The following is a 26605-nucleotide window of genomic DNA, read 5'->3' as shown; positions in this document are numbered from 1 at the left end:
GAGCAGCTGAAGCCCAAAGGCCAGCCTGGGCTACAAAATAGAATGATGGCTGAACAGGTAAAGCCGAGCTGCCAAACACCATAAACCTGAGTTGGATCCCTGAAACTTGTATGCTGTGATGAAAGGACTGTGACAAGTTATCCTGACACGTGGACGTGACGAGTGCATGCACACACACACACACACACACACACACACACAAGAACATGACCTAATAAATAGATAAATGCTCAAGATATTTCACTTTTCCTTGTAATTTTTCAGTTTTCTTATATACCTGTCCTAGTTATTATAAATTGAAAAATTAATCATCATATCTATGCAGCTGATATTTCAGAAAAATATAAATTACTTAAAAAGAAAACACTGTTGCTGTAATAATGACCAGAATTTACTAGTGAGAAATAAGACCAATCAGGCTCCAGAAGAACATCCATGGAACAAAGAGGAGAAACCGGTGTTCTGACTGCTCTGTCCTGAAGTTCGTCTCTCCGCACTGAGTGGCTGGGATGGTGACGATGCTGTTTTCCTTTCCCCCAGTGAAAGATAAGGCAGAAATACTCCTGCAAGTCGATGAATCTCAAAGTATCAAGAATGAGCTGACGGTCCAGGTGAGCGGCTTTGGGAGATGTTGACTGCGTTTTATGCTATTCTAAGGTCTTGTTATGCCCCACAAAATAGAAATACTGCCTGTTAAGCAGGTGAGAAAGCAATGGAAAGTATTCGTTATTATTGTATACTAGCAAAGAAAGTTCCTGCTTATTGTTTTAAAGATGGTAGGCGTGTCCTGGAGAGTTTGGAAGGTGAAGGTTGTGAGTTAGTGGACAGAATACCAGCAGCAGGCAAAGCTTACCCTGTTCCTGGAGTGGGTTTCTCTTCACGGCAAGCAGGCCCTCCTGTCTGTGCTCACTACAGTGTCTCTGGGAACCATGAGAAGGGAGGGCATCTCTGATACTGACAGCTGTCAGATTTTATCACACTGAATATGTTCAGAATTAATGTACTTTCCAAAAAAGGCAAAAAGAGTTTTCTTACTGATTATTTGGTTCTAGGTGACCTCACTTCACGCCGCATTGGAACAAGAAAGATCTAAAGTGAAAGTATTACAGGCAGAACTAGCCAAATACCAGGTATGTTTTTATAATTTGAAAGTTTTCTTTATAGTTACATTTGGAGTAGATACAATGTAAGAATAAATGTGCTATATTATTCTTAAGCAAAAATTTATTCACCAGATATATTAATGATTTTGTATTAAAAAATATTTATCTTTGTTTATATGTTTGAGTTTGTGGTGGGCGGGGCTGTGGATGCCAGAGAGTATGCTGGGTTCTCTGAAGCTGGAGTTAGAAACACTGTGAGCCTCCTGACCTGGGCTGGAACTGAACCCAGTCCTCAGAAGAGCAGCAAGCACTCTTGGCCACTGAGCCATCTCTCCAGCCCTTTGTTAATGCGTCCATTATGGCCAAATAATGAACATTTTCAAAACTATAAAAGTAATTCTAGGTATTGTGTACACGACAATCACTCGAGTGATTCAGCCGCTGCATCAGAGCAGTGCAGACAGTCTGCACCGTTAAGTAGGTGACAGGAAGGCACAGGCAGCAGACATCACAGCATCACACATTTGATGGCTTGGATGTAGATTCTGCTCTTTTAACTGAAAAGTGTATGTAGTGATGTGATGAGCAGGCCTGCTTTTCATCCTGCCCGGCTCCCGCATAGCTAGCTTAGCCCCAGAAATAACAACACACAAACTGTATTCATTTAAACACTGCCTGGCCCATTAGTTTCAGCCTCTTATTAGCTAATTCTCACATCTTGCTTTAACCCATACTTAGTAATGTGTGTAGCACCACAAGGTGGTGTCTTACCGGGAAAGATTCAGCATGTCTGACCTGGCAGCTGGCTCCATGGCATCTGTCTCAGAGAGGAGAGGCATGGCGTCTTTCTAACTTCCCTTCTTCCCAGCATTCTGTTCTGTCTACTCCACCTGTCTAAATCCTGCCCTATCAAAAAGCCAAGGCAGTTTCTTTATTAACCAATGAGAGTCCTCCATCAAGTGTACAGATGGATTCTTTAACATTGTGTGACCTTTCACCCAGGGATTTTATATCCATTGATGTTATATGCATTCATTATTATTTTGATGGCATTTTAGTTTCTCAGCTTAAGAAGATAATTGAGCTCTTTTTTCCTGTGTGAAACAGTAGAGAGTAATGATCAGTACTTGCCTTTAATCACTGTGTCAGGTGTGTTCTTACACACTACTGGGGAATATTAGTTTAAGCTGTCTTACTTTTATTTATGTTGCATTTGTTTAACTCTGTGAAGCTGTGTTACTGTGCCTACCTAAAACACCTGGTACATAAAGAGCTGAGCAGCCAATAGCAAGGCAGGAGAGAGAAACAGGCGAGGCTGGCAGGCAGAGAGGATAAATATGAGGAGAAATCTGGGATAAAGAGATGTGAGGATCTGGGAATGAGAGAGGAAGGAGGAGGATTTCAGGGCCCAGCCACGCAGCCAGATACAGAGTAAGAAGAAAAGGAAAGGTATATGGGAATAAGGAAAGATAAGAACCCTGAGGCAAAAGATAGATGGGATAATTTAAGAAAAGATGGCAAAAAACAAGCCAAGATGATAAGGCCAGGCATTCATTAGTGAGAATAAACTTTTGTGTGAGATTTATTTGGGAGCTGGGTGGTGGGCCCCCAAAAGAGAAAAGAGTAAAAAAAAAAAATGAACAACTACAATGTACTTACACATATACCTGTAAATCATCAATGTGAAAACATGGTAAAAAATAAAAAAGGTTTGAAAGTCACTGGTGACATAGAGAATATAAAAATTACCTAATCTAGCCTGGCATGGTGACATACACCTTTAATCCCAGCACTTGGGAGGCAGAGAGAGGTGTTTCTCTATAACTTCAAGGACAGCCTGATCATAATGAGATGTTGAAAGCAGTCCTTGCATGTCTATTATGTGGGGTTTTGGGTTTTTGAGACAGGGTTTTTCTGTGTAGCTTGGCTGTCCTGGAACTCACTCTGTAGACCAGGCTGGCCTTGAACTCACAGAGATCCACTTGTGTCTGCCCTCTGAGTGCTAAAATTAAAGGTGTGCACCACCACTGCCTAGCTAATTTATTTATTTTTTTGTTTTTGTTTGATATCATTGAAATTTTCACACTGGCAGTATCACATACCCAATGGTGCTTATCCCAGCTGTGTTATTGAGAGACATTGATATGTAGCATAAACTCTAATTGGTGTTAAAATAAAAACCCAGAGTCAAATATACGGGTTAATGCTGAAGATCGGAGAAGCAGAGAGGCCAGCCACTAGAGAGTTCTTTTACCTCTACCAGTGCTCAGATTAAAGGGCTGGTCCTGTCCTCAGATTGCATCTGTCTCCATCAAATCTGAGATTGCAGTGAGTTTTTGTCTCCTCCCACCTTATATTCCTCTTTCCACCCAAACATATCATTCCTGTCTCCACATCCCTAGTGCTGAGATTAAAGGTGTGGAAATGCAAGTACTGGAATCACCTTTGTGTGAGCTCTGTTTCTCTTTTAGACAGATTCAATCTCGTGTACTCACAGAGATCCATCTGTCTCTGCCTTCCGAGTCCTGGGATTACAGGTGTAAACCACCACCACCTGGCCTCTAGTGGCTCAGCTTTGCACTCTGATCTTCAGGCAAGCTTTCTTTGTTAAAACACAAACAAAATATCACTACATTTCTCCTTTTTTGTCAAAAATAAAAGAAGGCTATAATAAAAGAAAAACTACATACAATAAGTACAATAACTATATACAATATATATAGTCTATGAATACATCAACAATGTCTAGTCCATTTGCAATTGACAAATTCAGGGAAAGTACTCCATTTTCTGTCCTAACTTGATGAATCCAAAGTCTTGTACCTAATTAGCTTTCTATCCTGACTTGCATTACTATTCAAAACTATTTTTGATATCTTTCAGTCTTACACTTTACACCTCTTTAGTGAGTTTCTTTTCTGCATCTAGTAAACAAGGAAAACTTTAACTGTCCAGTCTTCAACTCCCTCAGAGACCTGAAAAGGAAATAATATTAACTGAGTAAGCAGGAAGTGCAAACAAATGACTTCCAAAAAATGTGAGCAATGACAAAAAGAGCTGGCTGCCTTGACAGTCACACAAGGTTGGGGCACACATATTCCACTTACAGGCCTAGCATATCTGATAGACTTTTCTATGAAGCACAGTTTTTGAAGGACCGTCCTGCCTTGTCTTGACAAGGTTTGGCAGTCACTCTCTTCTGTGTCCTGCTTGTCCAATTTGGCCAGCATACCATCAGTAGTTGATAGAAGAGCACTTTCTTGCCCAGTGGCCTACTATTGCCACAAAGAAAGTAAATTCCATGTGGAGTTTCTTCAATGCCCATCATCTTCTTGGAAGTAGATTGGTGCTGCCAGGAATAGACATGTCTCATTGTCATAAAAAAGAACCTATGTTATTAAAAACATCTTAAATGCCATATTCTGTGTTTGAAAATGATTTGTCTACCTAAAATATATCTCTGACCTTGAAAACATATCTAATATGACTACAAGTTTAATTATAATAGATGACAAATTACTAACCTGCATTTCCTTATTATGCTAAATAGTTGGTAATAATAACTTTCAAGAGCTAAAAATTTGCATTACATTATTAAATGAGCTGTAGAGGTACAATGCTTTGAACAAGAGTAGAAATAAATATAGAGTGTTCTAACAAAATTTAAAATTTGCATCAATATACAGTTTTTATATAATATACAAAAATCCAATCAAATGTAAAATATTTAAAGCTAATAGTTGCTTTTTTAGAAGTAAATTCAATAATCTACCTTTTTTATCTATATCCTCCCTTTTTTCTTTTTAGAATGGATTCAATAATCTTCCCTTTTATCCTATCATCTCTTTATCCCTGTTCTTCTTTTCAAAACAAGAACCCTGAATCTAATCTCCTTTGTTTAGCTTTTTTCCTGACCATTACCAATAACAGCTTGTAACCAATCCCCCTGAACAATAACAGATACCTGTAAGCCAATGAAAGACCAAAAACCACCCATGCCTTCCTCTTGGGAATGTGGGCATCATGTTCTTTTTTTTTTTTTTTTTTTTTTGGTTTTTCGAGACAGGGTTTCTCTGTGGCTTTGGAGCCTGTCCTGGAACTAGCTCTTGTAGACCAGGCTGGTCTCGAACTCACAGAGATCCGCCTGCCTCTGCCTCCCGAGTGCTGGGATTAAAGGCGTGCGCCACCACCGCCCGGCCATCATGTTCTTAAATTTACTTCCTGCTGTCTGGGGGCGATGGTATCCTGAAAAGAAAAATGTGGGTTAAATTGTCAAGTCCTAGAAGAGCTAGACCTGTCATTTGTTGTCCAGGCTTTGCGCACTGGGAGAGTGCAGGTCTTGTCTCCAGTCCTGGCTAGAGTAGTCCGTGAGGTTGGATCACCTCAGCCACCTTGAAATTGTTCTGAGCAGTTTGTAGTCCAAAGCCAGCCCATATTTAGGTGGTGTTTTTCAGCTTAGTGGTGTTACTGTAGTCCAGGTGAATCGTCATTGTGGGGCCCCTTTTCTTTTTGAGACTTCAAAAGTTTCTGTTAGGTGTGCTCATGGTTCACTGCAGAAAACTGATAAGAGACTCATACTCAAAATAATGTACAAAAGGTAGATGAATGCTTTTTCTAGAATTAGTATTCCATATGACCATTATTAGTTGACAAAAACTTTAATATATATATTAATCTTATAAAATTTTAGATAATATTTATACCTTAAGAAAAGCTGTTAAAGAGTTAAAATAAAACCGAAAGATTGTGAGATTAGTGGCAATATAATAGTCCCTAAATTTTGGTTTTCTGTCCTATATCAGGTGGCTCTTCTGACATGAGACAGAGATTTGGGGTTTTACTTTAATAAGCTTGCTTGGTTTATAGAAGGAGAGAGCCACCCTCCAACTCTAAAGTTAGCTTTAATTTTTAACTGGACTGGGACTACAAAAGACCATTTGCATTACATGTCTGTATAGAACAGCAGAAACAAACATTTGGGAAGATTTATGAAATTTTATCCTGTTGGAAATGTGACATATCAATAAGCCAATTTACTCTTTTTCTTGGGACATCATTTTTTTCTGGATGATTTGTTCTTTTTCTTTGGATGTCTCATTTGTCCAGTGGTCTTTGGATTCCTTAGCTGGATACCTTTATTCTCCTGAAAAGACAGAAACAAAACCCTTCCCCGACCCTAACTTTGGGGAGGTTCACTTTTGGCAAGTTATATCTGATCAAATGAGAAGCACTTGTTAGTCGTATAAGTTACTTTGGATTGAATGACCATGCTGCTTGATGAACTATCATCTCTTCTCATTAAGAAGTATCTCTTGTTGAAATTGAATCTTTATCAATTTTGACATATCCAGACCTTTTCTTCTCCTGTGGAAACAAAAGCAAACTCCTTCCCCACTAACAAATGTCCTGGTTTCCATTCTGAGGTCAACACATATTTAAAGTGTACAGTCTGATTTAATTCTGTAGGTGTTTTTTTTCTACTATCCAGTGTCTCTTGGCAGCTGTCATTCCTTTCTCATTAGCATTTAGAAAATTACAAGTTAGTAAAGCATTATGCAATCTATTTCTGGGAGTCTTTATTATCACTTTCTATTTATTTAACATATCCTTTAGAGTTCAATTTGATCATTCTATAACTGCCTGACCTGTAGGATTATGTGGTATACTTATAATATGCTTTATATTATAATAAAAAAAACTGTTTCCTTTTCTTAGAGACATATGCTAGAACATTGTCTTTATTTGTAGTATACCCATGATGGCCATAACTTCTAGCAAATGTGTGATTACGGAATCAGACTTTTCCAAACTCAAAGCAATTGCCCATTGAAAACTTGAATAAGTACTAATGGTGTGGTATACATATTTTAATTTTTCAGATTCTATAAAATGGAACACATTCATCTGCCAGATTTCATTCCTTCCTTTGAATGCCATTTGGGTTACTTTTGCAAGTAGTGGTGTTTGGTTGTATAAAGAACAAGTAGGACATCTCCTTATAGTCTCTTTGGCTTGTTGCCACATGATACCAAAGTCATTTTTTAAACCTTTGCTATTGACTTTGTCTTTATGAAATTCTGAGGCCTCTACCAGATTTTCAATCAGTAATTAATCTATTTCTGCATTACCTTGTGCTAGAAGACCTAGTAGACCTAGATTCCTAGTCCTAATTATTTCTTGTAACTGAATAAATTGTATCCTCTGGTATAAATTCAGCAGTTTCAATATGCAAATAAACTCTTTCTACATATTGCAAATCAGTAACTTGAGAGGTTCCTTAAAATCATTTAATACTGGGCTGGAGAGATGGCTCAGTGATTAAGAGCTTTGCCTGCTCTTCCAAAGGTCCTGAGTTCAATTTCCAGCAACCACATGGTGGCTCACAGCCATCTGTAATGAGACTTGGTGCCCTCTTCTGGCCTGCACTATATACATAATGAATGAATAAATCTAAAAAAAAAAAAAATACCATGAAAATAGCATATAATTCTTACTTTTAGATAGAATCATAAGGGCTTTGTTCCACTTTATTTGAATTTTCTGATTTTTAACCTGCTTTGCATGATTTATTTGCATCAGTATAGAAAATAAGGGTTCCAGTTATTGGTGTGCTCCATACAATGTGAAGAAGGATCCAGCTAGTTCACTTTATAAGTCGAATTCTCCTGCTTTTGAGATAGTTGTTAATCTCTCCAAAAATATTACTGCAAGCTCTTTTGCCAGGGTTCACTTTCTGCCCATAATTTGTCAATTTCTTCTTCATTAAAAGGTACTATAATTTCTGCTAATTGATGAAGTCTTAATTTTCCTTTTATAATTAACTCAGAGAACTTTTACACATAAGTTTTTAATTTTTTACTTGGTTTATGTGGTAAAAAGATTCATTCTAAGATGATATCTTCCCTCTGCATTAAAATTCCTGTAGGGGAATGCTTGGCAGGTCCTATGACCAGAATGCAGTTAGGCTTTGGATCCATATGATCCCCATGTGCCTTCTGTAATTTCTCTTCCATCAAAGCCATTTCTCACTCAACTTAGCTGATAATCCCCAGGACTGTTTAAGTCCATGTCACCCTCTAAGGTTTTGACCAAATTACTCAGTTCATCAGGACCTGTCCCAGTAGTGGGCCATAGATAGGAAATGTCTCCTAGCAATCTTTGAAAGTCATTAAGAATCTGCAATTGGTCTCTCCTAATTTGCACCTTTTGGGGTCTAATTTTTTGTAAACTTATTTAACCTAAATAATTAATAGACTCTCCTCTTAATTTTTCTTTCCCCCTAGGAGCAATGTATAATCCCCAACAAGGCAAAATCTTCTTTATTTCTTCAAACATTCTTTCTAAAGTATCTACATTTGAATCAGATGGTAAAATGCCATCCATGTAATGGTAAACTATAGATTGAGGAAATAGTTTATGTTTCATTTCCAATGGCTGACTTAAAAAATATTGACCCAGGGTAGGGCTTTTTAACATTCCCTGTGGGAGAATCTTCCATTGATACCTCTCAGCAGGCTGAGAATTATTATAAGTAGGCACTGTGAAGGCAAATTTTTCTCTTTTTCCTGTAAAAGTATTGTGAAGAAACAATCTTTTAAATCAGTAGCTGTGAGAGGCCATCCTTTAGGCAAAGGAATGCCAGATTGCAGAGGGCCACTGGTTGAATCACCTTATTAACAGCTCTTAGATCTGTCATTGTTCTCCATCTTCTAGATTTCTTTTTTAATAGCAAATATAGGAGAATGTCAAGGGCTGGTTAATTCTTCAGTATGCTGAGCATTTAACTGCCCTCTACCAGCTGCTCTGAGACCTGCGGTTTCTCTACTGTTAAAGGTCATTGTGCAACCCACGCAGGTTTGTCTGTCAACCATTTCATAGGTAGGGCTGTTGGTGCCTTTGAAAGATCAGAAGCTGCTGTTCCCTCTTCTTTTACAACCTGAATGGTTAATGACTGTTCTTAATAATACCTTGTAATATTTCTCCCAGAAACATATGTTAATTTATGGTTTGTTTCTAAGATTGGGGGAATGTTAATTTGAGAATTCCATTGCTGTAACAAATCACATCTTCTTATGGCTTTAATATTCTTCTCTGTCCTTCTGTCCTTATATATTCAACCCATCTCATTCTATTTTACCTAAGATATCTAATCCCTAGAGGCTGAAAATTTACCTCCTGAAGAGGCCAATTTGGATGCCAATATTCTGGTGCAATTATTGTTACAACTGTACCTTCAATGATGTCATTTTTTCATATTTTTAATTTTTGTCTTTGTTCATTTACAGAAGTTTGCTAAAATACTCACTTTACGCTTCTTCCTGAATGTTTTGTTCTCTCTTCTATAGCTATTCTATTTTCCAGAGTAGTGTGGTTTCTTACTATAAGCATTAGGTTCTTTAATTGCTCTGGGGAGGAGTTTCCTCTATGATGGCAGGAAACAACTGAACTGGATTTGGCACAGGGGCCTGTGGGAGGCCCCACAAGGAGTTCTCCCCACAGCATAGGCTTACCTTGAATGTCCCTTTTTGATCTACATTCATTAGTCCAATGCCTGCCTTTGTCACACCTGCATAATCCAGATGGTTTTTGTGTTTGAATTATGCTTAGAAAAAACATTGTTTCTAGGAACACCCTGTTTACAGTCCCCTTTAAGGTGATCTTATTTGCCACAATTGAAACACTTAACATTTTGATTTTTCTTCAAACCTCTGGAAATCACTTCCCCCGTCTAAGCATCATCATCGGTCATGAGTTTTAATATTAATTGTATCTCAGATCCATCCTCCGAAGGTGCTGACTTTGCCTTTAATAGCCTTATTACCCTTTAGCATTGTGCAGTACCATTTTCAAAAGCTATAGATTCAACTATTATTTGTCTAGCTTCTGAATCTGGTATCATTCTATTTACTGCTAATGTCAGCCTTTGTAAGAAATCAGTGAAGGTTTTTTTGCGGGGGGGGAGGGGCACTGTATGACTTTAGTAAATGACTCAATTTTTTTTCTACTTTTTCAATTCTGTCCCAAGCATTCAAAGCTGCTGCATGACATAAAACCAGAGTGTGGCTATCATATAGAGACTGCCTTTATATATTAGCATAATCTCCTTCTCCAAGAAGTTGATCTTGGGAGATTTCCATACTTCCAGCTCTGCTCCATTCATTGTTCAGTGTAAGAGCCTCTTCTTTCCACCAAGTCTTGTAATTTTGGACAGGCTCCAAGACTTCTGTAACCAAATCTCTCCAGTCTTGAGGGATAATTTTATTAGAAAATGACCACAAGTTTAACATTTGCTTCACAAAACGTGAATGCATACCATATGAGACTCTCACTTCCTTGAATCTCCTTAAATCTAACATTGGTTGGCATAGGAGTGCATTCAGCTCTTACAGAGCCTCTATCATTTGGCAACTCCTGTAAGGTTACTGGATATATTAAGCTTGGTTGTTTGAAAACCTTAGGCTGTTCCTCTCTAATCTTATAATGCAATGCTGAGATTGGTTCTCCTTTAAATTCCTCTGTCTGAATCTGAATATCTCTAGGATCTGTTCTAGGTTTTTCTATGGCTTATATCTTTGCATTCATACCAAACAACTTTTTAAGAGATAAGCCAAAAAATTATCAAAACAACAAGGATTATCAAAAATGATAATTAACAGTATGTTAATCCCAGTTAAGTTGATTATCCCTTTATTTAATTGTTCTACTTTTAAATCATGCATTACATAATCATACAGAGACCTAACTTTTTCTGTCATGATTGTGTGCTCCATTTTTTAACATGGGGAAAAAACTCTTTTAACTAATCCCCTCTTTAGGAATTCCCAACTGTCTCACCAAGTCTGCCAGCAATGACGAAGAAAAGTGAGCCTGATTGCTGCTGCGCAGATCAGTGAAGCCTGAGCAGGTGTCAAGGCAGCTACCTAGCTTGGAAGCAGCCTGAAAGGGGGTTCCAGGGAAAGGCCACCAGGAGAGAAAAAAGGAAAACCTAGTAGGAACGATGGTGACTCTGGCCTCATGTAGCTCCAGCTGTGCCAGGGCTATTTACCTTAAAGGAATGTTTCCTAAATTTATTTTTATTTTCCAACTAACAGGAAATAAATCTTTTTTAATTTTTATTTTTGATTTTTTTTTTGAGACAGGATTTTTCTGTGTTGCTTTGGAGCCTGTCCTGGAACTCACTCTGTAGACCAGGCTGGCCTCAAACTCACAGAGATCCACCTGCCTCTGCCTCCCAAGAGCTGGGATTAAAGGTGTGAGCCACCACTGTCCAGCTAAATATTTTTAAATGTTATAACACATTTCATTTCCCACAAAATCAGTACATATTTTCCCCTAAATGAGTAAACCTTTTTGGCCCTTGTATGTGATCAGGAATGAAGAGCAACATAAAAGAGTTTTTGGTTTTTAATTTAGAAGATCGATGTATTTGACTCCAAAGGGAAGCTGAGGGCCCAGAGGGTGAAAGAAATGAAGAGAAGCTGCTGCCCTTCCAGATGAGCCTGGCCTGACGTGCCCCTAATATGGCTGCAAAATATACTTTTAGTATATTTTTAAACTTTTAAGTATTTTTATTTTATGTGTATGGGTGTTTTGCCTTTAGTCCCAGCCTGAAAATCAAATTTCTAATGCTGGGGCTGAAGAGTTGGCTAAGCAGTTAAGAGCACTGATTGTTCTTCCAGAAGATCTGGGTGCAGTTCCCAGCACCCACATGGCATCTCACAACCTTCTGTAACTTTAGCTCCAGGAGATCTGATGCTCTCTTCTGCCCTCTCTGGGCACCAGGCATATTAAAGTAGTACAGTGACATATATGCAGGCAAAAGACCCATATGAAGAAAATAACATAAATTTTAAAATTGTTAAATTCTAATACTATTTAATAAGAATACAACTATACATAAATTATAAATTAAATTACCAAAATGTAATTAACTGAATTACTAAACTTTCTGATTATATGAAATGAATAAACTTTGTACTTTTTACAGTATTTAGGATAAAGTGAACTCTGAAAAATGAGATATTTGTGATCTTATTTATGAACCTAAATAGGTCTGCATAGAAATACTATTACTTTATGTAGCATTTGTAAAAGTAACTGTGAAAGCAGCCGGGTAGAATACCTAACTATGTTTTTGATTTTGTGTACTCATGCACTAAAGATGGCCAGAGCTGGTGTGTCTAAATAATGTGCTGTTTTTCCTTCCAGGGTGGCAGAAAAGGGAAAAGGAACCCTGAGTCCGACCAGTGTAGGTGATCACGGCAGCCTTTGCGGTCACCACACAGCACCGTCAGAGCTCTGTGGAAGTGTGTGTGTGTGTGTGTGTGTGTGTGTGTGTGTGTGTGTGTGTGTGTGTGTGACACTGTGCAGCTGGCTCACTCCTAGTCTACAACTCGATGTTCTTTTGGCTTAAACTTAAAAGGAAATATAGAATACCAGCAGAACTTGATTATTGTTGTCTGTCCAAACCTATGATTTTTGTTTTTCATCAGTCAATAAAATTAATTTACTCTTCCACTAACCCGCCTGACCTTTAAAGTCTCCTGAGCAGTGTGGATTGTTATTGTTCAGTTGCCAACACCATTGTGTGCTAAACCTCACAGGACAGCAACGTGAGTAGAAAGGATGTGGCTGATGTACTCAGGTGGTGGTGAGCAAAAATAATGACCACGTATTCCCAAGAATAATCACAAGTGTATCGCATTTTCCTCATTGAAAATTGATAAAAATTGAAAAATTTCTTGTAAGAAAGCTTACAAGAGATGATGTGTAGAGAGAACTTCTGTGTGTTTGTTGAGAAGCATGACAGAAGGAATAAAATCTGGGCTAGAAAGATTTGCTGAAATAGCAGCCTGGCCCAGCAGAGTGAGAATTAGACACAGCAGCACTGAGGAGTCTTGGTGAGGGGAGACCAACAAATGACTTCATTGCTGTGAAATTGCTAGAACAATTAGCAGCAAATGGGGACTTTGTTTTCTTTAGTATATTCAGTAATACACAATTATGATTCATTAAAAGATTGTCTTTGCCTTTGAAATAGATGGCTGAGTGGCAGAAACCGTGTTTAGTATTAGAAGTGAATACATGAACACTAATCTTGGCCTCTTGAGCCAATATTACTGAAATATTCCATATGTGCATGTTTGTGTGCATGTGTGTGTGTGTGTTTGTTTTATATGTATAACCTTTTTGCCTGAATATATGTGTGTTTATTTTGTGTGTGCTTGGCATCCACAAAGATCAGAAGAGGGTATCAGATCCCCTGAAACTGGAGTTAGGGATGGCTGTAAGCCACCGTGTGAGTTCTGGGAACAGAATTCACCCTCTGCAAGTGCTGTTAACCACTGAGCCATCTCCCTAGTCCCAAAGACTCCCTTTCTTGACAGTCTTTTTTTATTTCTTTAACTTACTGATGTGGTGCGTGCTCTCGCACGTGTGAAGAAGCCAGAGAACCTGGAGGGACCCTTCTCTCCTTCCACCATTTGGGCTCTGGCTCCCAGACTCAGAGTGTGAAGCTTAAGGGAAAGTGCCCTGCGCACTCAACCATCTCAGTAACGCTGTTTGCTGACATTTTTTGAGAAACAAACAACCACCACCAACTTTAAAGAAATGAGATGAGTTGTCAGTATTGCTTATTTCTCTGACTTTACCATTAGGGTCACATGAGCCTTGCAAAGAGCGTGATCTAACACTCCCTGTATTCCCAGATGCCAAAGCAGGGTTTAGTTAATAAAGGGGATATTCAAGGGAAAAGGAAAATAAAAATAAGGATAAAAGCATGGTGAAAGAGTAGAAGCCTTAAAAGTTATTTTATGCTAGAGGTCTAGCCCAGGTCTAAATGAGCAGGAAATACTACTGAGTTACTCTTGCTGCCCAGATGGCCTTTATTTTGACTAAAACATGAACATTTACACAGGAGACATAATTAGAAAGACAGAAAGAAAGTGTGTGAATAGCTGGCATGTTGGAGGGAGGCCACTTGTTGCTTCCCAGCTGCTCATCAGCTTAGTCCTGAAATAATCACACAGAAACTATATTATTTAAATCACTGCTGGACCCATTAGCTCTAGCTTCTTATTGGCTAGCTCTTATATTTTAATTTGATCCATCTCCATTAATCTGTGCATCACCATGAGGTCTTGGCCTACCAGTCAAGTTTCAGCACGTCTGCCTACGCCAGTGGCTCCATGGCTTCTCCCTGACTCTGCCTCCTTTCTCCCAGCATTCAGTTTAGTTTTTCCCCGCCTACCTAAGTTCTGCCCTGCTATAGGTCCAAAGCAGTTTTTTTATTCATTATTGGTAATCACAGCATACAGAGGGAAATCCTAAATCACTGGCAATCCATATTGAGCTTCAAATTAAATCCACATATTTGATAAGTGAAGGGAAAACATAAATTTACATGGGTGTCCTGTAATAGGTATCCTTTAAGGAAATTGAGTTTAGGCCAGGTGTGGTGGTTCCCACCTTTAATCCCAAAAGTTGGAGGGCAGAGTCAGGTGGATCTCTGTGAGTTCAAGGCCAGCCTGGTCTACATAGTGAGTTCTTGGACGGCCAAGGGTACATGGTAGAGGGATCCTGTCTCAAGGGAAGGAGAGATGAATAGTGAGAAAGGAAAGAAAGAAAGAGAAAGAAAGAAAGAGAGAAAGAAAGAGAGAAAGAAAGAACAACGTTTCAGAGACAACAACAAGGTCTCAAGCGTGAGTGAGAATGAGCTGACCCTTCATTAAACACTTGTTAGCAGGGTGAAAGGAAACGGTGTGAGCAGTGGGGTAGCAGCAGGCACAGGTACTTGCTTTCAAGCCTGCTGGCCTGAATTCAATCCCCAGAATGCACATAGAAGAAAGAGGACACGGCCTTCCTATACACCAATAACAACCATGCTGAGAAAATCGGGGAAGGGATCACTTCACAACTGAAAGAAACAACAAACACAGACGTAAACCATGAATATGACAGACTTGAAGAAAGACTAACCTGCCAAAGGCACTGCAGATCCAGTGGGATCCCATGGAAATTGCAATACCATCCTCACAAAGCAAAGGAATCATCTTCAAATTCACGTGGATGCACAAAAGACTCTGTGACAGCCAAGGCAGGCTGGGTTCTGCAGGTATTAGCTTACTTCTTTCCTTGTACTGTGTAGCTGCAGTAGCGAAAGAGCATTATACTAGCAAGACAGACAGATCTGTGGAGTAAAACAGGGCACCCAGACATCAGCCCACACAGCCACAGCCACCTGATTTTAAGAAAGATGCTAAAATATACATTAGAAAAAAAGACAGCCATTTCAACAAACATTGCTCAGAAAACTGGATACTCACAGAGGGGACAAAACTAGAACCCTACCTCTTACTCTGTCTAAAAAATCAACTCCAAATGCTTCAGAAACCTTAATTTAAGTCTTTTTAAGCTAAAATTGTTACAGGAAAAAATAAAAGCTTCCAGAATCTTAGGCAAGGACTTTCTGAACAATATTTCAGTTGTTCAGGAAATCAGACCAACTCCTAGCAAATAGGACCTCAAGCATTAAAATCTGCACAGAAAAGGAGACCAATATGTGAAGAGACAGTCCTGAATGAGAATATATTTGCTTGTCTGACAGGATTTCTATCTAGATATTTACAGAAATCAAAAATCTAAAGAAATACAGCCACTCGAAATGGACTAGTGAACAGTTCTTCAAGGAAATTCAAATGGCCAGATACAAACACACAAATGCACATAATTAAAAATAAGAAAGTTAAAAAATACTTTAAATTAAGCTCCATTGAATTTTCACTTCACCTTAGCCATCATGGCATTCATTAAGAAAACAGAAACAGAATAACAAAAGGCTTTGTCCAATTCAGTGGTCCTTGTGTCTAGGCATCACCACGTCCTGGCAGCTCTTGGCAGCTTCATCACATTCGATAACAGGTCAAAAGGCAAATCTTTGTGAAGACCTTGACTGGCAAGACCATCACCCTAGAGGCAGAACCCAGTGACACCGTCACGTGGAAGACAAGATCCAGGATAAAGAGGGCATATGCCCCACACACAACGCAGCAGTGACTCACTTTTGCAGGCAAGCAGCTGGAAGATGACCAAACTCTTTCTGATTACAACAGAAAATGCAGAAAGAGTCCACCCTGCCCCTGGTCCTCCATCTGAGAGGTAGCTACTAATTCTTCAGTCTGTACTTCCAGGGGCCATGATGACATTACTCTGCACAATAGCCATTTGCCCCAATTTGTTTAGAAATTAACAAGTGTCAGTAATAGCTGAACCGTTGTTAAAAATGTTAATAAAAGTTTTGTTGCGGAGCTGCGCAGGAGACAATGGCAGGCTCGGCGTTGGCTATTCGGGCTCGGCTCGGCGCCTGGGGTGTGAGGGTCCTGCAATCCCGAGGCTTCGGCTCTGACTCGTCGGAGAGCATGGACACTGGCGCTGGCTCCATCCGAGAAGCCGGTGGGGCCTTCGGAAAGAGAGAGAAGGCTGAAGAGGATCGGTACTTCCGAGAGAAGACCAGAGAACAACTGGCTGCCCTGAAGAAACACCATGAGGACGAGATCGAGCACCACGAGCAGGAGATTGAGCGTCTGCAGAAACAAATTGAGCGCCATAAGAAGAAGATGAAAAGCCTGAAGCATAACCATCACTAAATGCATGCAGTCCCCCACAGAATGGCCCCGTATCGTTCCTCACGCCTATAGAGACATAGTTCTGAGTGATTCATATTTGCTCTGTGTGCTACTAACAGATAATAAACTATCACCAGTAAAAAAAAAAAAAAAAAAAAAAAAAAAAGTTTTGTTGCATGGTTGAAAAAGAAAGAAGAGGGCAGAACTCGGAGGAGGAGGGGTGTAAATGATGTTAATGTAATACTCATTCTCCAAAAGTCAAAACAAAACAGAAAACTAAGTGCTGGTGGCGATGTGGAAAGGGAGCACTTCCAGATGCTGGTGGGAATGTGAACAAGTGCAGCCACCGTGGCGATGATGGTGGAGGTTTTCCTGAAAACAGTCGTCTACTATGTGACCCAGCTAACGGCACCCTGGGGCCCAAGGCAGCATCTCGCAGAGCAGCTTGAGAATCAGTGCTCATTGCAGTGGCAGTCATAGTGTCTAATGACAGAACCAACCCAGGTGTCCAGCAGCAGAGGAATGTGAGGTGCATATGTGTATTCAGCCACAAAGAAGAATGAAGCTACGACTTCAGCAAAATGGATGTAACCCAAAATAATCATATAAATGAAGCCAGTCTCAGAATGGCAAATATTGTATGTTTCCCTTATCTGTTGTTCCTAGATTTTCAATAGATGTATAAAACCATGTGTGTATGGCATGAATGTAGAGTGAAAAATATCTAGAGCAAAAGGGGCTTCCAGGAAGACCGGAGAGAAATGAGAAGACAAAAACTAAGGTGTACATTATATAAATGTAGTGTTATTTCATTTGTATTTTAATAAATAAAGCTTGCCTGAAGATCAGAGAGTAAGATAGCCCCCACGTTGGGCACCAAATCTAACACGCTTAATAAAAACCCAGAGACAGATACTAGGGTTCAACCTGAAGTCAGTAAAGCAAAATAGCCAATCACTGGCTTTTACCATCCCAGTCATAGAGCAGAATATAAGACAGGAGGAGACAGCTGCCCACCTGTACTTCCCAACTGATGCAGGTCACAATTTTGGCCTCTAGTAATTACTAACATTTTATTTCCAAGGGTACCACATACATCACCAGTACTGTATTATACAAAAATCAGCAGTAACATCCCACTCTGGAAAACACCGTGACTTAGGGCTCGTCATAAGAGTCTCAGAGTTCAACAGATCTCTGATAACTGAGAAAACCACCTAAAGCTGAGACTGGTTGGGGCCACTTCCGGAAGTTCTCCGAGGAATGACTGTTTATGTGACTGTTGTATATGTTATTCCTACACTAGGAGTATCCAATCGGAAAAAAAAATGGAACAAAATTTGGCCTTATTTTAGCAAGAATGATCAATGAAGTCACATTAGCCTGGGAGAGTATTCAAGTTGACTGCAACACATTGTTGTTGTGACCAATAGGATTTCCTCCTTGCAGGCCACAACAAAGGATGTGAAAATTCTGATACATCCAGTACCTGGACTGGAAAAGTGGTCAAGTGGAAAAATTAACACAGATACAGTAATTAAGAAGTACCAAAGTAGAGCCTGGTGGTATCTGTTCAGATAGCCTGGGACTGGAGCGCTAGAGAAAATGGTGGTTAATTCTGCAGGCTGTTCTTGTCTTGCTAACAGTCTTGTGAACAGTAAGTAGTCTTATCAATGCAGAATAAAACAAATTGAGGTGGTTTGGCCCAGAATCTGGAGTTCAGATTGATCAGTGACCAGAGGACTGTCACACTCATAGAAAGTTTACCAGCAGTCAAGACTGCAGCAGTCGAGACTGCGGATATTTGAAATACAATTCTTTGGGGATCCTTCTGCTTGCATGTTGTTGTGTGACAAAACTTTTCCTGGGGGACACAGCACGAACCTCTACTCCACCCAATGGGATCCCAGGACACACCAAAGTAGGGATACCACCAAAGTCCAGTTCAGTAAGTCAGTGAGTTTTATTGGGATTACTTACAGGACTGTGTGTGAGGGGTTACTTATAGCAGCAGCAATGACTCAAAGACAGCAGCATCAGCAAAGCCCACTCCAGCGTGGGTGAAGCTCACTGCACAGAATACAGGCAAGTCATCAGGTTGGAGTGTTCTTTCTTGGTGCCTCGGTTGGTGTAACCGTCTTCCAGGCAGCTTGGCTTGTCCGAGCGTCTTCATTCCAGCTCTTTTCCTATTGCTTACTCTGGCAGGGCGGGGACCAAGAGAATCTGGTCTGAAGCTATTTTAAGTTGTTTATCTTCCTAATTAAGTTTCCCTGCAGGATAGAATGTTTCAGTCTCAGAGGAAACTGTTCCGCAACACCTGTCTGTCTAGAAGACAGAATTCTTGGCTACATTGTTGCACGCAAAGGGGCCTGCTTATCTGGGTGGGCCAAATGTCCTCATGAAGAGAAAAGGCAAACACAGAGCAGAAAGTGACCACTGAAGTAGAGATTAAATGATGTAGTAGCAAGTCACAGGACGTGGGTATACTCTAGAAAATGGAAAAGCAAGGAAGGGATGGATTCTTCCGACAGCTGCAGAGCTAAATGCCTTTCCCTACAGACCTGATTTCAGTCCTGAAGACCTGTTTTTCCTAAAATACCTTATTATCCTAGATTTACTTCATGAAACAGTTTGAAAATTTGTTACTGCAGAACATCTACCATTTCCATACAGCTTATTTGCTTGTGGTATCCATAATACATAGCAGCAAAATCTTTACATTAGAGGAGCTCAGGAAACACATTTTAAATCCAACCGTTTGGGCTAAAACTGTCATCTGCAAAGACATTATTAGGCTTGCAATTTTGAGAACCAATAGGACTGTAGCCAGAGCCTACCTGCCAGAGCAGTTACACTGTGTTCCATTTCCCCGAGAACCAGTCCAGCCACTTCTGTGAGATGGGCAGCACTGGGAGGTGTGTTCCCATAATCAGTAGCACTGTGCTTAACAGACGGTGCCACAGGAAGGTGCACTGGGATATCCTTAGGCCTGTTCCCAAATCCCAAGTAAATCCCAGCTAGAAAAAAAAAAGAAAAAAAAGATCATGAAATACAACTGAAATTAAATGTAAGTTTGTAAGGGTCTTGGCAACACTACAGACTGGGGCGAGCACAGCAAGATTCATTCTGAGTATCACACAGATGTGGAACCAAACAGACTTTCATAAAGTGGCATTTCTTTCCCCCTCCCCCTTAGGTAGGCCTCAAACTGGAGCTGAAGATGATCTGTAACTTTAGATCCTCCTGCCTCTATTAAAGTTCTTGGGATTTATTTTATGCAGATTGTACTATAAGGAAATGTCCTAGTTAGTGTTTCTATTTCTATGATGAAACACTATGACCAAAAGGACGTTGGGGCAGAAAGGGCTTATCCGACTTACATATCACTGTTCATCATCAAAGGAAGTCAGGACAGGAACTCAGAGGCAGAAGCTAATGCAGAGGCCATGAAGGGGTGCAGCTCACTGGTTTGTTCCTCATGGCTTACTCAGCCTGCTTTCTTTTTGTTTATTTGAGAAAGGGTTTCTCTGTAGCTTTAGAGGCTCTCCTGGAACTAGCTCTTGTAGACCAGGCTGGCCTCAAACTCACAGAGATCCGCCTGCCTCTATCTTCTGAGTACTAGGATTAAAGGCGAGCTCTACCACTGACTGCCTGCTTTCTTATAGAACCCAGACCCACCCTCTCGGGGGTAGCCCCACCCACAATGGGCTGGGCCTTCCCACATCAATCACTAATTAAGAACCTGTAAATAAAGTCCCAGGGGCTGTAGGCTTGCCTACAGCTAGATCTCATGGAAGCATTTTCTCAGGTGAGGCTCTTTCCTCTCTGATGACTCTAGTTTGTGTCAAGTTGAGGTAAAACTGGCACAGGGAGTAACAGACAGTGTGTGTTACTTTTACCTTCTTATTCGACAAATGTATGACATTGCATTCAAACTATATTAATTCTTACACACAGGCTTAGAATAAACTTCCTAAATGGTACTCTAAATTCTTGTTGGTTAACTCATGGTGTCAAGGAATTCCCCCCAACACAAGGTTTTTCAGTGTAGCCCTAGCTCTCCTAGAACTCCCTCTGTAGACCAGACTGCCCTTGAAATCAGAGATCTGCTTGCCTCTGCCTCCCACGTGCTGGGACTAAAGCCATGAGTCACTATATAGCTGGAGCTGCTTAAACTAGCTTGTGAGAGGTGAATGGTCTAATTCCAGGTGTTTTATGACCAAATGACCTCAAGCTGGCAATTTAAGTTGGCCGTTTGCAAGGAAACTGGGAAATGCTATCTATCGATCCTTGATTCAGTATTTTGGAATTAATTATACTCAAGTAAATGTAGAACAATTGGAATATATTCTTTTTTAATTTTTATTTAACTTTATTTTATATGCATTGACATCAGATCCCCTGGAACTGGAGTTACAGACAGTTGTGAGCTGCCATGTGGGTGCTGGGAATTGAACCCTGGGTCCTCTAGAAGAGCAGTCAGAGCACTTAGCTGCTGGGCCAACTCACCAACCCTGGAATATATTCTTATAATTACCTCCAGATCAACCACTTAATAAAAGCTGCCCCCCAAGAAAGTCAAATAGGCATCTAGATCAGCAATGTATCTCCCGCTGAATATTTTAGACTGTATGGCCCATTGGACCCCTATTCTTGGAGGAAGTTTACAGATCCCTGTCCATACTGACAACAGTCCTTTGTAACTTATGATTCTGCCACTTTAACATCATGGTGGTGGGCAATTAATGACACCCTATCTTGACTGTGGTGGTCATTTTGATTGTCGACCTGATTATATACACCTAAGCCATCAGTGAGGCTCATGTTTGGCTGTACTTATCTTTTGATTAAAGGAATGAAGAATACACTAAATACTTCATAAATTATGCCATGTTGCTAAAATTCCTTCCCAGGGGACAACATAAGCAATGGTTACTCCTTCCAAGGTCTCAACAACAATGAATTGATTCCACCAAAAATCACTTGGGAGAAGCCGTGAGTTTACGGAACTTCCTGACAGAACAGAGGTGAGGGCTCCTTATGTGGATGCAGGTGCTCCTGGAAAGCCTTTATGCAGCAGTGGTGAGCGCCTTCACTTAGGCACAGAGATGGAGTACCCTCCTCTAAGTTTCTTCAGGGCCTATTTATCTTCCTTGGGGCCATGTGCAATTAGGGCAGCATTGCAAAAAAGTATGTGGTTGGAAAAGGCTAGATACCACTCCATGATGGGGTGTGACAGTCAAGGCCAGATAGGATCAACCTTTTCCAAAAGAATGCAGCTGAACTCCTCAAGGTGGCAGTTGCTTGCTTGGCTGGGAGGACAGTCATTAACAACATGCTATATTAGAAATTTTTAGGAATCAATATCGGCTGGGTGGTGGTGGCACTTGCCTTTGATCACAGCACTCGGAAGGCAGAGGCAGGTGGATGGATCTCTGTGAGTTCGAGGCCAGTCTGGTCTACAGAGTGAGTTCAAGGATAGTCAGGGCAACACAGAGAAACCGCCTCGAAACACACACGATTACAGGGCTATTCCATATGTACACCGTTAGGGGTTATCTACAGTGGATTTGTTAGAGCACAAGAATTCAAGTTCCTAACGGGCAAGGGAGTGAAAGAAGACTTCCAGGGGATATGAGAATAAAGAAAGGGGAAGTGAGGGCATTGTAGGCATGAGAGGCAACCTAGGGAGAATACAACATGAAGGAAAACCAGACGGGAACAGGGAACTAGGGAGGTTGGGAAGAGATCTGGCTTAAATATACAGGAGAGAATTCCAAAATGCTTGCTTGCCCAACGGTGGAACTTTCTACCCCGAGAAGTAATAATCTTCTCACACCTAGACATAAGCCTTGTAACTTCTTCCTGTTACCGAACAATGCTGACAGACGTTTAAGTGATATCAAGTGATACCTGTATTGCAATGTATACCTTCGAAACTCTGACCCAGATTTCAAAGGGCTCTGCTAAGAGGTGTTTATGCAACAGTAGTTAATCATAGAACAGGGTTCGATGGCCCAATAGCAAAACTATGGAATGTCTTTGCATATTTGGGTCACAGTATGCTGTCAGAGTTCCCATTTGTGCAATGTTGATTCATATAAATGCCGTGGGACTCACACTCATTTGAACCTACACTACACTGAAAATCCTTTTTCAAACTGAAGGCACCTCATGCCTGAGAGGTACTGTAACGTAATTGGATGGACTACTAAAGGCACATTATCAGCTAGGCTAAATCCTGCCCACAGGGTGGACAGTCCTGGGCATCCTGTTTCTGCCCCACACAGCTCGGAAGACAGACAAGGGCGGCTCTACCTTCCGACCAAACCGGTTTGACTGCAGGACGGGAAGCTCTGGCCCCGCTGAAACAATGAGCGCCGGCGATGGCGCTGGCGGTCCCCAGTTAACCTGAAGCCCCTTTCCCTGCAGGGTCTTAGGACAAGCCCAGCCCCTCCCACCCGGGCAAACGCATCGCTGCTTTGCAGGTCTTTGCAGGCCTCTGTCCCCGGGGCTCCGGTCTGGAGGATCCCGGGACAGTGAGCGCCAGGGCCAGGCCGTTTCTAGCAAGTTCGCTGGCCGTGACGTCATCTCCGTGCACCCTCACGATCCCTTCCAGAAACCCGGGTTAATCTCTTCTAACGAAAAGCCGAAAAGCCGGAGAAGCGAGCTGAGTTGCGCTCTCCCGCCGCGCCGCAGCGCTCCTTCCGCACAGGAGGAGGCCGCGCTTCGCCCACCAGCCTAGAAAGCCACGCCGACCCCGGTGACGATGACTCGGCTCCTTCGCCAAGGCGCTTCCCGACGTGCCTCGCGCCCCGGCCGCCTGGAGTCGGCGCGGCGGCCAGCGCGTTACCCAGCGTGCCCCGCGCGGCGCCGGCGACGGGCGTGGGGGAGGTGCGGGAGGAGGAAGCGGCGGTGGTGGCGGCGGCGGCGACGCGGAGTGTCCGCGTCCACACGGCAGCCGATCGCCCGACTCGGGGCCTGCACTCGCAGCGCGCGTCTCCACGCCCTCAGCGACCCCCGCAACCTGTCGCGCCCCGCCGACGCGGCCGCAGCCCCTCAGTGTCCCGGTCGCCTGAGTCACCGCCATGGCCGAGAGCGCGGAGAGCGGCGGCCCCCCGGGCGCGCAGGACAGCGCGGCCGACGGCGGCCCCGCAGAGCCCAAGATCATGAAGGTCACGGTGAAGACGCCGAAAGAGAAGGAGGAGTTCGCTGTGCCCGAGAACAGCTCGGTCCAGCAGGTGAGGAGGCCCCGGGCCCGGCGGCCGCCTTGTCGCCGGCGGGGTGGGAAGGGCGGCCGGGCCGGGTCGGGCGGCGGCCCCGCCGGCTTCGGCTGCGTGAGCTCTGCGGGGTCGGAGGGGGGCGCGCAGCCTGCGATGGGCTGCGCCGCGGCCGCCGAGCCCCGGGCCTCGGGACCCCACTTCTCACAAAGGAGCCGGGCGCTGCGGGGAGGCTGGGCGCGGGCGGCGCTCGGCCTTTGGCCAGGCTGGGTAGGGGGCGGGGGTCATTGTTTCACCTGCTTGCCAATCGGAGAGATTTGGGGGTGAGAAGCACGTGGAGGTTTAGTTCTGGGTTTTGAGTGCTGAAGTCTTTTTCCACCTTTCAGCCTTTTATATAAAAATTGTGACGTGGGAATTGTTTTCAATCACATTGTAATAGCTCACGCCTGAAGGAGAAAAGCAAATGACTTTGATTCATAGGCGACTTACCGTTTCTGTTTCAATCCGTTCGTCATCACTTAGCTGCCAGCCATTGGAGAGGTTTTTGTTTGATTTTAGGGGACGGGAGCGTTACCTGGCTGGGTATCAGTAGTTGCAACCGAACGCAAAAAAACAAAATTGGTGTTGATGGGAAAGCTTACAAAACAGATAATTGCTTTAAACTCTGTCCAGGAAAACAAAATTTGCACCGAATTAAGAGCCTTGGTAGAATTCGTCAAGTTTATCTTTTCAACATCTTCTAGAGCCCTTGAATTGTTGACAGTCTCCAACACTGTGAGCAGTTTTGTGCGAAGACGCAATTTACAACCACGGGCATGTACCTTTAAGTTCTCAGAACGGTTATCTAGTTCCAAAGGTGAAGTCGTGTTTTGTGAAGCGGGAGGACGTGTGGCATCAGCTGAGAGAAACTCTTGTTGACTGAATCATCGTTTCTTGTTTGTCAACGCAGCTAAAAGTTGGCCATCTTTGTGTTTCCCTGCATGTGTGTGCCTCACCCACATTCACTGTGCTGTGCTGTGCTGTGCGTCTTAGTACTAAAATGCACTTTCAAGTTGTAAAGATCGCTGTTGCCTTAGGAGGCACATAAGCAGTGTGTGTTAGTAACTCCAGAACAAGCTGAAAATCTTATTCCACTTAATTTGGAGGTCGGTGAGATGCACACGGTTGCCTTTGCCAGTTTTCACGACCCATCTACACCTGTGTCAGCCAGACGCTCAGCTAGGGGTAGCCTGTTCGAGCTGACGAGAAGCTGTTGCCTCACCTTTTATTTCCAAGTCACTTTTTGTCACGCCTGTGGGAATTCCTTTCCCCCAGAGATTGAGTTTCCTGTCCAGAAGTTCACATAAGCAGAGCTGTATATAATGCAGTCTTTTGGGTAGGGCTTTTTTCTTCTCTTTTCCTCAGCATATTTTTGAGAGTCATCCTTGTTGAATGTGTGCAGTCCTCCCACCCCTGAGATTTACGTCTAGGCACAGGCTCCGGTCTGCCCCTGACCCATGTCCCCAACTCAGTTCTTACCTGCTCTGTGGTTGTCCACACCATGAATGTGCCACAGTCTGCCACGGTCTGTCTGCAGCTGGCTGCCATGCTGTGAACAGTCTCCTATAAGTCATTTTGAGTCTATGCTTTTATCTGCATTGGGATAGTTCTGTTTAGTTTTTGGCTTTTGTTTTGTTCTAAGTTTTATTTGTTTGTTTGGTTGGTTTTTCGAGACAGTTTCTCTGTGTAACAGCCCTGGCTGTCCTGCACCTCTGTAGATGAGGCTGGCCTCGAGCTCACAGAGATCTGCCCGCCTCTTCCTCACTAGTGCTGGGATTAAAGTGCCCTGCTTGTGGTTGTTGTGTTTTGTTTTTAAAGTCGGGATTTCATCATGTAGCCCCAGATGTCCTGGAAACCAATTTGGCACTCCACTTTGTAGACCAGGCTGGCTTCGAACTCACAGATTCATCTGCCTCTTCCTCTGCCTCCCAAGTGCTGGGGTTAAAAAGGCCTGCACCACCACACCTGGCCAGTTCTATTTAGTTTTGTAAACAATCAATAGCATATGGGTGTGTGTTTCTGTTTCCCTGTATCCTTGCTAATAATTGCTATAAGCAGTTTTTTGTTTTTTTAATGACTGTAGCAATATTAAATTATGAAGCTTTCGAGTCTTTCTGAGACTCCCAGTTTAGATTTCCATCATCCTAACAGCTTCCGCTTTTTATTTCAGGATATAAGAAATAATATTTTATAAATAGAAAAAATTATTTATGTCAACATCTAAGATTTTTTTGTAATGTGACACTAAAATTTTAAATTCCGTAGAAGTTTATATTTTACTATGCTGTAACTAAAAATGACTTTAATGAGTAAAAGTAAAACTTTCCTAAAGTAAGTTATTCTGATATTGCTTAATGTTTAAAGTCTTGTCTGTTTTCTGTAGAAACAGAAAATATGATAAAAGTTGAAAGCTTGCTTGCCCCTTGCACCACAAACTGAAACACATTGAACTGCTGAGTGAGGAGAGTACACTTAGAAACATATACAAGAAAAAGATAAAGCAGATTTCAGAGACTATTTGTACAATTCTGTTTGAAGCCCAAGAAAAGATCTACCTTTGGAACTAGGTTTGATGATTGCTATAGACTAAAGCTTGTCTATGAGTGATATTTGGTGGCAG

General features: G+C 41.9%; 3 protein-coding genes across 4 annotated transcripts in view; all 3 read left to right on the top strand.

Moving 5' to 3' along the window:
- Window positions 1-12624, top strand: part of Gkap1 (G kinase anchoring protein 1) — a 51075-nt gene extending 38451 nt beyond the window's left edge. Inside the window, exons 11-13 of the mRNA XM_038334669.1 lie at window positions 541-611; window positions 1053-1130; window positions 12312-12624. Coding sequence (XP_038190597.1) covers window positions 541-611; window positions 1053-1130; window positions 12312-12359 — 197 coding nt within the window. The 3' untranslated portion in view covers window positions 12360-12624. The remainder of the gene's footprint in view (window positions 1-540; window positions 612-1052; window positions 1131-12311) is intronic.
- Window positions 12625-16423: 3799 nt separating this feature from the next.
- On the top strand, window positions 16424-16869 carry LOC119817440 (ATPase inhibitor, mitochondrial). Its single transcript, XM_038334670.1, has one exon. It carries the CDS (start codon window positions 16424-16426, stop codon window positions 16745-16747), a length of 324 nt encoding a protein of 107 aa, XP_038190598.1. The 3' UTR covers window positions 16748-16869.
- A 6754-nt stretch (window positions 16870-23623) lies between these two features.
- Ubqln1 (ubiquilin 1) overlaps window positions 23624-26605 on the top strand; it is a 37434-nt gene continuing 34452 nt past the window's right edge. The window contains exon 1 of one of the 2 annotated variants that reach the window (XM_038334667.2): window positions 23624-23967. In XM_038334667.2, coding sequence (XP_038190595.1) covers window positions 23815-23967 — 153 coding nt within the window. In that variant the 5' untranslated portion in view covers window positions 23624-23814. The remainder of the gene's footprint in view (window positions 23968-26605) is intronic. The other variant, XM_038334668.2, reaches the window with a different exon arrangement.

The sequence above is a fragment of the Arvicola amphibius genome, chromosome 6, assembly GCF_903992535.2.
Source record: "Arvicola amphibius chromosome 6, mArvAmp1.2, whole genome shotgun sequence".
In the NCBI taxonomy this organism is placed as follows: domain Eukaryota; kingdom Metazoa; phylum Chordata; class Mammalia; order Rodentia; family Cricetidae; genus Arvicola; species Arvicola amphibius.
This window is presented reverse-complemented; position numbering and strand designations above follow the sequence as displayed.

Excerpts from the sequence above, each read along its gene's own strand:
- LOC119817440 (XM_038334670.1), top strand. The coding sequence starts at position 16,424 with ATGGCAGGCTCGGCGTTGGCTATTCGGGCTCGGCTCGGCGCCTGGGGT.